A 13320-nucleotide genomic window follows, 5' to 3' on the forward strand; every position below is an offset into this window, starting at 1 on the left:
GTGAATTAATTTGCATAGTGCTTTGCAAACTTAAGCACTGCTATGAATAACAATCCAATTATTTTGGCAGAGATCTGCATCTACCATTTCTAGTTTTTGAGCCAAGACAGTCAGGCAACATCTGAGAAATCAAACTTAGTTGTTTCTTAACAGTATTCCAATTGGATCTTTCTGAAGCCATAACCTGATGCATAGGTTATAATTTACTCAGCTTCCTTCTGACAGATCAAGAATGTTCATCTTAACTACTGGCCAGCCACTGTTTGTGTCTCGTTCTTTTAGGATCACCTCTAGGCCAACCAGTCAAGGCAGTGAAAACAACTGTTTAGGGGTTTTGGAACAACTCGCTCATGAGGTTTTTTTGACTGTTTTTTTTGTTTGTTTGCCACTTGCTAAGTGGTATGTTTAAATTTCAATCTCTGAACTTTTACAGCATCATTCCTAGGCTTAAACCACCATCTGTAGCTCTTAATACCATGAAGTAGTCCTAATGGACAGTGCCATTTGGACTATCCTCATAGGCAAGCATTTTCTTCACAAAAAGACTGCACAATTAAGATTAAATACTTCAAGATGCTCACAAATGCTATTTTTCTACTGCTACAAAGTTAGCAAGTAAAAAAAAACCTCTGTTGGGGAATACTGCAATTGCACTGTCAAACTAGTACAGGAAAAAGCTTAACATGCTTTAACTTGAGTGTCAATTTTAAAATGAAAACAACCATTTTAAAAACAAGTTTGTGCCAGTTAATCTAAAAAAGCTCAAAAGAACATGCATTGAAACTTCAACAGAAGAAATGAAAGCCAATTACTCTTGTACAATAGAATTAAAATGAGTTAGTAGCAAAAAAAGGCCTGCTAATAAGCCATTTAAAATATAATTCTATTTTTTCACGTAACAGGGTTCAACAACAAAACTGGATGGCAGTTGTCCAAGTAAAAAAATCATAATTAGTCAAACGTCACAGTATTGTATGTATACCAGACACTGGCATACACCGCGTAGAAGAAATTCAACACAGAACTGGACTGAAGAGTTTTGAGTTGTACTACTTGAGAATACGCTATGGGTATTGTCATGTGTGTTGGGTTTTGCTCTACAGAGCCAGCTTTCAGATGGAGGGTCACCCTGGGCTCTTTCAAAAGAGCACATTTCTATCCACACAAACTTGTAGGCCCAGAAGTCAGTCAACACTACTTACAGTTATTTCCCAGTATGAAAGGATAGACTCCAGATCTCATATAAAATGGGATTTCAGAATGCATAGAGTTAGTCACTAGTTCTATGTCAGGACCACTTCAGCTTCCAAGTAACAACTATTCCTGTCCAGATGTAGACTATTGAAATTCCACATGCAACAGCCATAGAAATTCGGGAGAGCCCAAATTCCTTCCAGCCCATAGATGGGAGGGAACAGCTAGCTTGGCACCAGCTTTATTATTTATTGCCACTTCTGAATAAGGTTGTTGCCAAGCAATATGATTTTCTTTAGCATCATACTTGGGTTAAATGGCAGGTGGGATAAACACCTAAGGTCTTAATGGAATCTAAAGGAAAAACACAATATTAAGAACTTCAAATATTAGTTACTCTGAGAAGTTCAAGAAACCTATATAAGCATAGAGACAAACCAACCTGAACAGGTGACCCTACAACTCACAGTTCAAACCAAGGGTTTATTGGTTTGGTTTGGTTTTGGTTTTTTCACTTAATGTTTATCAAGTTCTTTGAAGCCTTTCAAAAGGCTCTGCTGCACCTGCACAGATGCTTTCTGCTAAAATCTAGCATGACATGCAGAAATGGATACAATTAACGACTACATATTTTATTAGTATATAAAAAAATAAAATCGGATGGTTTTTCTTTTTTGTTCCTCCATGTTAGCATAGTAACCCTACTTTTGCATACCTAGCACTGTAAGAGATCTTATCCCTTTACAGCAGTTACTATATTTATTTAATTTATGCCACTTCCTTACATTTATGCATCTTCTGCTTCAAAAGTGAATCTAGCTTTTGCCTTCTAGAATCAAGTAGCACATGATCCTCATGGGTTTACAGACAGCCTGGAAACTTAAAGAGATGTTGCTGAAACCTTTGCAAGTTCACACTGCTTGAAACACCTATTAGGAGTGATAGGTATGTATTATGTACTGCATAAGATTTAAATTATTAAATAAAAATAGTTTTTACTGAAATGATGTGCAAACAAGGGCATTTTTCAGTTCTGAAACACTGTAGTGCTTCAATACATCTTGTCTGCAGCAAAATAAATGTTCCTGAAGAGTGATCTGTTTAATTTCACTAATTGAGGCTTTATTTGATGCCACGGCATCAATACATGACAAAAGTTACTCACACATGATGATGCAGCTGACTTATAATCATCTAATGTATTATGCAACATGTGAAACAGCCCTATGGAAAGTCACAAGTGTAGGAAAAATCACAGAACTAAAGTGTACAGGTGAAAAGAATTTTTTTCTGTTTCCACATTTTTTCCTGTTCAGTCAACCTTCATTACTTTTTGACATGGAGAACCTGACCTGAGTTAACAAGAAATATTCCACTAGGCTTAGTGCTAGGAAAGAATCATAATTATGGGATTTTTTGTTGTTGTTGTTTTTAATTTTTAAAATAAGCACTAGTTTGCTATACCAGCATGTTCCAGCATAAAGGACATTCATTAGCCCTCAAGTGCCAAAAAGTCTTGATCACTTTGCCTTTAATTTCTTTAAAGGGAAAACCATAGTTCTGCCCGCTTACGATTCATGTCATCTGAATGTCTAATAACTGACATTTGCACAGTGTCTGCCATGGCTTGTTACTTGCACCGCTTACAGTGTAATCACAGAACAGAATATAACTCAAGAGCACATCACTAGCATCCAAAAGTACTGTGTCCAAATTGTATTATTGAGATACATGGCATTTCAATATATTTCACCTTTCTTCTCCCTTTATGCTTCTCCCTCTCAGGAATTATTCCAGCTGCACTTTGAAAACAACCTTCTCTTGTTTATCTTAGAAACAAGATAGGGAATTGTTCAAGTTGGCCCAGGTAACTGAAAGCTCGCCCATTAATCAAATTGAATTCTTCAAAAAAGTTATGCTGGATCAATCCTGCATTTCTCATCTGCTTTCCAAGACCATGTCAGAGATGAAGACATAATGCAAAACTGCTTTTCCTCTTAAAGACAAAGCCCAGTCGTAGGCAGCATGCAGGCTCCTATCGGCTAAAGTACTAGCGATAAAGTGCAAGAGAGAAACAGTCAACAGTCGCTCCTGCCAAGTCTCCTCTTCTGCTTCTTCCATCAACTTGGCTGCCTTTTTCCTGCAGCTTTCAGCTTCCTTTCCCTACCTAGCCACTCCCTGAAGACTCTTTACATTCTTTCACCTGAGATCACGGCTCCTGTACTTTCCCCTACTACACCTCACCACAAGGAACTGTGTAAAGCCACTAAGAACTGGCAAGCTGGAAAAAGTTAAGGTGACCTTGAAGACTGCATCTCTAGCAGACCTCAAAGGTCAAATACCTGCTTATTAAGTGTAAGCATGTGTAGCGCCAAGAAAGTTAGAGAGCAACAGTGTCTGCTCAAAAACTACTGCTTCTTGCACTGTACACAGTCTTAAAGTAACAAGGAATGTTAGTATGGGACATAACTTACAGCACAAGGTTCAGATAAAAAACAAAAAAGAAAGAAAAAAACTCCACCAGTAGAGAGGTGGAAGTTCAATATGGACTCCACAACTTTAAAAGGGTCTGCCCTGTGGGAGTCCTGAACACACTGCAGAAGTACCTTCACTGCTGAGTGTGTTTAGCGATGTTTCTTCTTGAGAACTAGAGGTTTTCTGCTATTGCAAATAATAAAACCTTGCTTTGCCCTGAAGTGTTCCAGGAAAAAGTCAGTATTCATCTAATATACAATCCACTTGAGATTTATAGTATTTGAGCAACAAAATACATTCTTTTTAAAAGAAGAGATCAAGTCACGGAAGTCTGGATACTGCAAAAGTAAAATTCTTTCCACATTGGAGGATGAAGGCAACTCCACTTCTAACGTGTACCACTGAGTAATCTAATGATCAATTACATCTCTAGAAACTAAAAGCATCCAGCTTTTGCCACTTTATAAATATATAAGTAGACTCATGAGTTGGTAGCAGCCATTTTTTCCAGGCACAGAACAGTGGAAAAGGTAGGAAAAAATAAGGCTATATCTTGCTGCTGTAGTACTGGAAGAATAGGCAAGGGTAGGTGTTTTTCTAATCCCATTGCAAGTTTACAGTGATTTCTAGCCATTTAACTATTGTTTAATTTTTTAAAAAGTTATATATCTATGCTAAATTAATAATGCAATTTGAAAGTGCTGCATCCAAGACTGGCTCAACCCCGACATCTACGCACCAGAAGTTTCACACACTGCATCTGCAGGGGTGTTAATGAGCACAGGCCTTGGCTTCTGCAACAGGCTTTGAGAGTAACCAACATCAGACTCTCTCTTGCTCCTAGTGGTGACCAGAACCGTTGCCCACGACTATTTTAAGATTGCTTCTGAACTGCCTGATCCTGTGGCACTTGGACTATTATCCACCTTTGTAAAAGGAACAGTTAAGTAGCAGGTAGCAGTTGTACTCCTTTCTTACAGCTTCTCAGCAGTTTTACTGGGGTATCTTGGAGCTGTCTGTTGAAGGCAGTCCTAGACAAAGCTTCTAGCTGGGAACTTTCAGTCTTTAGAAACACTTTTATAGTCCAACTGTTTATGTATAGAGCTCTCCAGCACTCCTGTCACTAGAAGCAATAAACACACTCCACAGAGAACATACTTGCTATCAAAACTGAATTCCAGTAAGTTATTACTAATTCCTGACATCCACTGTCATGCTGAAAGTATGCAACAGAGGAAGAGAAAACTAGAAAAATACAGTGGTCAGGTGATCTTAAACATGGTTAATAGTTTGTAAATCAGAAGATTTTTCCATTAACCTGGGCTGGTATAGTGATGAAAAGAAATGGCAATTTCTCACATGCTGTTGAGAAGCCTCCTGCTCCATGGGAATGATAAGAAAATTGACAACATACAGGGGGTAATTTATTCTTACTTAGGAGGTTAGCAGCTAACATTAGAGCCTGAAAGAGCATAACTAAACTATATATTACCTGTACATTAGTTGTGTAGCTGGCATTTAGCACAAAGTCATTGCCACTTTAATTTACCATTATGCTATGTGAACTAAAACCCAGACTCAAGAATGCTGAAATATACTAATTTCAGCTGGCTCAATACTATATTTACAGGAAAGACCCAAAAGAAACACAACACAGCTCAAGTGTGACATGTAATGAAGGGGCAGGAAGGTGCCACATCAATCCTCAACTATGAAAGCACAACTGCTTTTCCCAGAAGTTGTAGTACAGTGCATAGTTATTGAATAATGTGGAAAGAATACCTGCTCACCCCAGTGTGGACCTGAAAACTAATGTTCTGACCTGTTCAACCATAAGGTAAGTCAGTCTTAAGTGCATACAGTTTTCCATTTCCATATATATGCAGGGGAGGCTATTAGCTAAAAGCACAGCAAACAAAGAGGTAGTTGGACAGTTTACATTTCCTGTTCCATCTAGCATCCAACACACAGGCACCTCTGGTACAGTTGATTAAATCAGAAGCCTTATTACAATACTGAACTCAACATTGCTTCATCTACCTTATGAGCTGGTGTAGAGCACTAGAGCAACCAAACTAACCTCCAAAGAGATCCACTTCAGCAGTGGCAGCAGTAATAGTTGTAGTTGTAGCAGCAGCAGCTGAAGTAGTTGTAGTATCAGTAGTTGCAGCAGTAGTTGCACTAGGCTCTGGGGCAAATGGATCTGAAATCTGTGGCTCAGAGGTAACACCGGAAAGTGCAGCCAGATTATCTATATGCAACCATATAATGAAGATCAAACAGGAAAAGTAAGGGGAAGAGGGAGAGAGACCACAATCACTTCACTCCAGAAAGTTGGAGCTTTTAATAAGGAGTCTTAACATTCAAAAGTCTTAGAAATCAAAAATATTACTCACCCTCTCCCAAGAGGTCTAGTGATTGTCCATTAAAATGACCGCAGAATAAAGAAACAGACCAATTAGTAGAACTGCCAGATTGAAGATGTTCATTAGCCATATGTTCATTCTCTAAGTGACATGTCTATGTTAACATAATTTCTGCACTCGATTTTCCAACATTCAAGAAGTTATTGTTACATGACAAAGCTTGTTCCGTTTAATAGCTCTATTCAAAACAGAACCAGTACGTAAGTTTCACATATTCGATAAGTTCCTTAATATCTAATCAGCAAGATGTTCAGACACTGGTAGTATTTACCACTTCTGTTTTATACAGCTGATTTTCTTTTCTTAAACTGTAACAGAGAGAACCAAGTAGTGGCCTGTAAGCATTGACAGGAAGGTCTCCTACCTTTCACTACCCTAGGGTAAAGCCAAGAATCACTTCTTTAGAAGTTCAGTTCACTACTATACTAATTCTCTCTTGCATTTGGCTTAGCAGTGTGAGACTGAGACCAGCAGTAAGTAGACTTCTTTGAAGTTTATGAACAGCTAACATCCCCCAAGAACACTGAAAATTTTAAATGCAAGTTCCTGGGCCTAACAGCACACAGATTCAAGACTTTCACCAAGTAAAAGCATACATGGGAGGAGTGAGCCCCAATGAACCCCAGTGCTCACATATAAGTACAGTAAACGGGCATAGTTGAAGCTTATTTAAAATCAATGAGCTATTAGCAGAACATACTCAGATCCCAAAGTGAATCTCAAGATTATTCTGCTTAGTTGCACATATTTTCTAAACCAATGTAGTCAGAAAGCAGTCAAAATCAACATCAGAGTCATTAAAAGTAGACAGAATTTAGCTTACTGTTCTGCCAAAGGGAGCTGTTGTGATCCACCCATCAGCCCTAGAACCCTTCACAAAACTGACACTAAAGCCAGGGTACTCTAGCAGAGAGCAGCTTGCAAATACAGTGTGAAGTTACTTCAGAATACAATACATGGCATCCCTACTGCCCCAAGTATATTCTGAGACAGACAGGCTGTGGTTCTTGTACTTAAGACAACTGGTACAACTGTTTACAAAAAAAAAAAGAAAAAAAAAAAAAGAGGTGAGCAGCTCGTCCTTGAAAGCTTTTCCTGCATTTGTGATAGAGGAATACTATGCATAAAGCATACTATGCAGAAGCAACCACCTCTGTCAACACTTGCTATGAGGAGTATGAGTGATTGCCAGCCTAAGCAGGCTGGCTCTGTTCCAACTTCAGTTCCTTAGTCAACTCTTTCTGGAAGCCAATGAAGCATCTTTAATGACAGACTTTCCTACAATTTAATGTCCTCTGAGATCAGTCAGATTGCGCTCAAAGACTGAGGAAGCTTTGCCTACACAAAAAACAACTACAAGCTATAAAAACCTGTGAAAACTAACCGGTTTGGCCTATTACATTTTTATACTGCAGTTACAATAGCCTGAGCTCAGCAACTACCTATTTACTAACCAGTAGCTCAGTGTTGCTCCTAGATTCATTGTACATGTAACAAGGTCATGGGTTCATCTGATCCACACTGAACAGTAAAGCATCTGGACTCTGTGCTTGCTATGGGTTCAGTACGTAGGAAGCAAAATGCTTGGAGCAAGCACAGCTCAATCTTCACAAGTTTGTCTTTATTTTACAACACTTGTTAAAAAGCACCAAGAAACCACATGTAGGTATTTTCGTAATTGGTTCCTTGGAAGAGCTCTACTTGAGACTGACTGCACAAGCTGAGGTAAGTCAAAGCACCATTCTGAAAGAATGTAACAGTATATTAAAAATGCAGCACTCTGGTATCTCATTACTGCACAGCAGGTAGACATCTCACAGCTAGACTTGAAATAAGCAACTGTTGACAAACTTTTACCTTCTATTAGCTTATTCTACAACGCAATTTTGTTATCCAGTTATGTTATAGATCACAATACAGTGAAATTACAATTATCCAGCATGGCAATCTATACTTACTCTTAATATGGGAAGGACTCAAACTAATGCTTTATTGTATAGTAATATTAAAGTAACAATACTAACAGCAAATCCGTGTTCTAAGGCACACTGCAAGGTAGTTCAGAGCAGAAATTCAAGTCAATTTGGTTTTATATCCAAGAGCCAGAGCTTGCAAGGATGCAGAATTTGACCTACTGTATTTTTTGTAATACCACAGTCTAGTTTGCCTGCCAAATGCCTATCGATTCACCTTGTGGTATGCTGCAGGCAACTTATTACCCTACCTTGACCATCTCCTGTTAGCACAGAAGTGTACGTTTTCACAAGTTGTAATTCATTTGCTAGATAACCGATGTTGTATTCAAGAATATACTAGGAATACAACAAAATATACAGTGTACTGTATATACCACTATAGTGTACTATACTGAATATACAGTATATGCCAGAATGCATAGAATCTACACTGCCAGTGAGACTAAGAAAGCAGGGTCGTTTGTTGGTGATGTATTCCTGAGGTTCATGTCACATTTAAAGTGCCAGTTAGATGCTGCGTCTTGAAGCATTTGATATTCACGTTTTCCTAGCTATTCTGAACTGCAGCAATTCTTCCAGCTTCCTACTACTACTACTTCTTTCTCATGAGTTCCCACATTAACTTGCTGTGGGCCAGAAGAGTTTTGCAGATGAGGAAGAAGCTCAAGTAGCAGGGTTACACATCTGTTACACATCCTCCCAGAAGTCCTGGGTGGAAGGAAGGTCCAGCCTCCTGCTCAGAACAAGATTACGCCCAACACCAGACCAGAGCAGTCATGGCTTTGTCTAGTCAGGTCCTGAAAAATCTCCAGGAATGGAGAGTCCACTAACTCACATGGGGGACCTGCTCCAATACTGCCCTAACCTCCAGGTGAAATAAGTTTTTTCCTCATATCCAATCAACCTCTGAAGCTGCAACCTGTTGTTATTAATAATAATCAACTATCATTTCCAAGAAAATTTTGGCTCTGCTCTGTAACTCCCCTTCAGGTAGTTCCAGGCCACTACTAAGAGTCCCCTTTAGCCTCCTCTTTGCCAGATGACAGAGGCCCAGCTCCCTCAATTTCTCTCCAAAGAGATGTGGAGTCCTGATCCAGAGACCAGTGGAGGCCTGGTAGTCCTCTGCCAACCCCCTCTCCCTTAAACAGGGAAGCCCAGAACTGGATGCAGTATTCCCAATGTGGCCTCACCTGTGTTAATTAGAAGGCTCTATACTACCTATGAGATCGTACAATTTATAATGACTACTGGCTTCATCCTGCAGATTTAGTTTAAATAAGTAAATAGAAAAACAACCCTTAACACAGGCTCAAAGGTTTTCTCATTACCAGATGAAACATTAATGGAAACTTCTGTATTTTCACAACAAAGCCATTCCAGTTCTCAATCTATGCATGTCTGACATGGTGTTTGGCAATTATGTAAGAGAGTTTAAAAAAAAAAAAGCAAGATTCCAGTGCAGTAAGAGGTCATTATACCTGGACTCCCACCAGCAGTAAAGCAGACAAACTTGAAGCTTGCTAAGTTACCAAAATGCTATTCTGAAAGATAAGGCTGAAGTATATTTGATGAGGTTAGAGGTAATCCTGGCCAAAGGAAAAGAATTAGCTGTCCTTTTCCATTGTGGAGCAAGAGAACAGGTGCATTACTGGTAAATTTAAAAGTTTTCAGTAATTTAGAAGAATAAAAACACCTAAGTTCCAAACTACAGGTGCTTTGCCCAAAAGAGCAAAGAAAAGACCAAGTAAATCAGCTTTCAATTGCAATGCGAATCAGTATTTTACAATATTAATGGCTCTTTACTCTGCATAAATGAGCAACCACTTAAAAAAGTCAGCTAAGAGGCCTGAGCTCTTTCAAACATCTCAAAAGCTTGAGTTCCAGTACTTGGTAATAACAAATCAAGACAAATAGGATGCAATCAAAAATTGCAGAATAATTAGTCCCAGGCATCCTAGAATAGACGACTCTAGTCTTGCTTTCTGGGTAAGATTACGTTTCAGTTAATAAAATGGACACTTCTGGGAAAAAAAAAATACACTCAATTCAACAGATTAAATAGGAAGGTGCAAATCATGGTCTACATGACAGCCATCGTGATCCTCTCATAATGAAGTGGCTGAGATACAATGCCATCTTTAACAAACTAAAGCTAAGACAGAAACAGGGAATGCAGAAGCCACTAGTACCCAGTGTTAGCATTCATAGCAGAATCAGCATGACTCAGTGTAGCATTCCTGCCGTGAGAGGGCTGATGAGTTCATTAAGCTGCCACACAAGATCTCCTAAGATTACACCACAGTGGGTTTACAACTATGTAAGTTAAATCACATTTACTGGCCTAATTCCTTGTCTTCACAGGACGGGAGTGAACATTGCCTCCATTTATCGCAGTCCTCTTCACATCACCAGCTGGTAGCGCTGCCTGGAACAGGCTCAGCTCACCACCCAGCTCAAATTTCAGAGAGCTGGTTAGGTATTCCTATTTGAAAGCAGTTAGCCCTCTCCTTCTATTTTCATATTATTATTCTAAGCAGACAAGGAAGATTTTAATAAAATATGTCAAGAGTTGTCAGAGGTAATCACACTTGCAGCAGAACTAATTCGCCACCATTGGCTTTAGATGCATTTTCGTTGTAAAAGATATTTTTGATCCTCCCCCTACTGATCTGTGAGCTTTGCTTTATGAACAGAAGAGTTGATTTCTGCCCTCCCCTTGCCAATAAGCACACGAGCAGTTCTTGCTCTTCTGTTTTAAAGGGCCTACCCTACCTGTTCACCTTCAGCCATCCCCCTCCTGCTCACTTTTAGTCACCTAATCCTGGCTCCCCCCAGCTTTGCAGTCAGGCCCTTATAAGCAGCTTATACTATTATGCATATGCCTGGAAAAAGGAGTAGCCTGTGCTGCGGAGGGATGCCTGACTGTCAGGTCAGCAGAAGCCTGGGAGTGAGCTGGGAACATCCTGTGCTAGCAGAGAAAGAGCCAGGTTTCAGTTCAGCCAGGCAAGACGACGGAGGCTGCAAGAAGAGATGCTGACAGTGAGGTTTCGCTACCTCCCCATGAAGTGGCTCCGGCAGGGGCGGCTGGAGCCGCCTGCCCAGCAGCGGCAAAATCCGGCTGAAGATCCAGAAGATCGCTGGATGGTTTGGAAGAGCTGCCAAGGAAAGGAAGAGCGATATTGAATACTGGAGGAATTTGCCAATTTCAATCAAGTTTTAAAAAAAAAAAAAAAAAGGGAAAGAAAAATCATGACTGGATTGTAGGAATTACTCTTAGCTTGGATGACTGATGAAACGATTGAGAGACACTTTTTTTTCAGGCCTTAAGATTAGAGCAGTGGCCATAAACACCTCTACTGCAGTAGGTGCCAAGAATACAGGACACCCCAGGACTGGACCTTCACTTACTTCCATTACTTGATAATGACATTGTAACAGATCCATGAGACTTTCACAGTCCTAAAAAACCCAAACAAACAAACAAACAAAAACCCAAACAAAAAACTCCCAAACCAAAACTCAAAATCCCAGGTGGTCCCTAAGAACAGAGCAAATAACTGCTGCAACTGAAAACAGCTCTATTCTACTTCAATATTTCACTGCGCCATGTCAGAAAGCAAAAAAACCCACATTTCCAGGCAATAAATAGGCATTAGGTAGATGACAGTTGGTAAAACTTCTGTGGCTTAAGCCAACCAGATACTTGCTTAGGAAACAAGGTCTTGTTCATTTAGAACATTTAAATAATAAACAATAGAAGCTCCTTCTTCAGTGAAGTACTTCATCTGACATTTAACTGAAGTTAGTCACATCTTCAGACTTTTGGTTCAAGCTGAGAGCTTTTACATGTCTAGAGTTCTTTCATTTCTGCTCATTACAATGAGCCACAGCAGTTTGTTCTGGTTTTGACTTGAAAGCAAGGTTTAGATTTTCTCATTGGTCAAATGTTTATTTTTTATTTTAACCTCCAGAAGTTCATTATTTTTGTGCTTCATTAGCTGATTTGAACAGCAAGAAAAAGGAATCTTAATTCAGCAGTTTTAGAAACAGAATGCTGAAAGTCAGCAAAGACTACTTTGGATTTGCACATTACTTCAGTCTATTCAATTAAAAGTGTATGTTGGGAATGGTACAACATCACTACTATACCAAAAGCAAATCAGAGTAGCCGCTTTTTTTTTTTTTTTTTTTTTTTTTTTGTTAGAGCTCATTTGTGATCTCTACTGGTAGAATAATGTAGCCCATTCAATACTGATGTACACTACCTGTAAAGTAAGCAAAATCCTGCAGGCAAGCCTCCCATTACAAGTATGACTTTGGCATCTACATCAAGCTCAGTAGCTCAAATATGCTTTTTAACTTACCTGACTGGAGCAGCTGTAGATGAAGTTGCAAAAAGATCAACTGGAGGAGATGTATCAATAGTTTTTGCTGGAGTAGAACTAGGAGATGTAACAGTTGTGGCTGGAGAAGACTGGAGAAATATTTTAAATATACAAATTCAATATACCAGCATTTCTCCGCAAACAAATCATGCACAGATGCACATACTTTAAAAACCCAATTTTGACATCAGGTCTTCTTATCATGAGCTGTTCCCCACTTTGAAAGAATTTAGAGAAGACTGGGCTAAGTTTGCAGAGGGTGGTAGAGTTGAGAAACTCCAAGGTGACTCCACCTCGCAATGCCTGGCTCAAGAGGAGATGCCTCCTGCACGCACTCAGAGCGCCTGCAGACACCGGCAGCCGGTCTCGTATGAGCTTTAGTCCCTTGGGTTCAGGACTCACCCAACATCTAGGCAACTAACTCAGAGACTTGTGACCTGTAGTTACCTTACCTGCCTTCTAAAATCCCAATTAGGGTAACTAACAGTTCCTATGTGTCAAAGGATTCTCGGCAAGTTCCAAGAAAATAGTTTGCTCCCCAGCAAACTCCCTCCTTTCAGTTTTAAGACCACCCTGAAGATGGGAGGAACAAAGTATTTTTGTAGGTTTGTTTCTACATGTGTCAGACCCTTCATTTCGTCCAGAGTGAAATATCCGTTCATCCACAACAGCACCATAGTACTCTAACCATAGAAACGATGGGAGGAAAGAAATGGTTAGAAACTAAGTTAAAAGTGTGTCTGTAAACCTTCAGACTGAAGAGAGTTTGAAGAGCTATCAACAGTGCTAACGGTTAAGCCCTTGGGAAGATATAAAAGACAGCTCAGTCTATTATTTTGCTTCATTAGCTCCTCCAATTCTGGA

The 13320-nt window shown here is 39.5% G+C and overlaps 1 protein-coding gene across 9 annotated transcripts in view; it reads right to left on the reverse strand.

Moving 5' to 3' along the window:
* Positions 1 to 13320, reverse strand: part of SNAP91 (synaptosome associated protein 91) — a 70016-nt gene that overhangs the window by 21600 nt on the left and 35096 nt on the right. For 5 of the 9 annotated variants that reach the window (XM_075046523.1, XM_075046522.1, XM_075046528.1 and 2 more), the window contains 4 exons: positions 12436 to 12545; positions 11126 to 11226; positions 6066 to 6080; positions 5750 to 5920 (listed from right to left, as the gene is read on the reverse strand). In XM_075046523.1, coding sequence (XP_074902624.1) covers positions 5750 to 5920; positions 6066 to 6080; positions 11126 to 11226; positions 12436 to 12545 — 397 coding nt within the window. The remainder of the gene's footprint in view (positions 1 to 5749; positions 5921 to 6065; positions 6081 to 11125; positions 11227 to 12435; positions 12546 to 13320) is intronic. The other 4 variants (XM_075046525.1, XM_075046524.1, XM_075046530.1 and 1 more) reach the window with 1 other exon arrangement.

Source organism: Buteo buteo, chromosome 15, assembly GCF_964188355.1.
Source record: "Buteo buteo chromosome 15, bButBut1.hap1.1, whole genome shotgun sequence".
Lineage (NCBI taxonomy): Eukaryota > Metazoa > Chordata > Aves > Accipitriformes > Accipitridae > Buteo > Buteo buteo.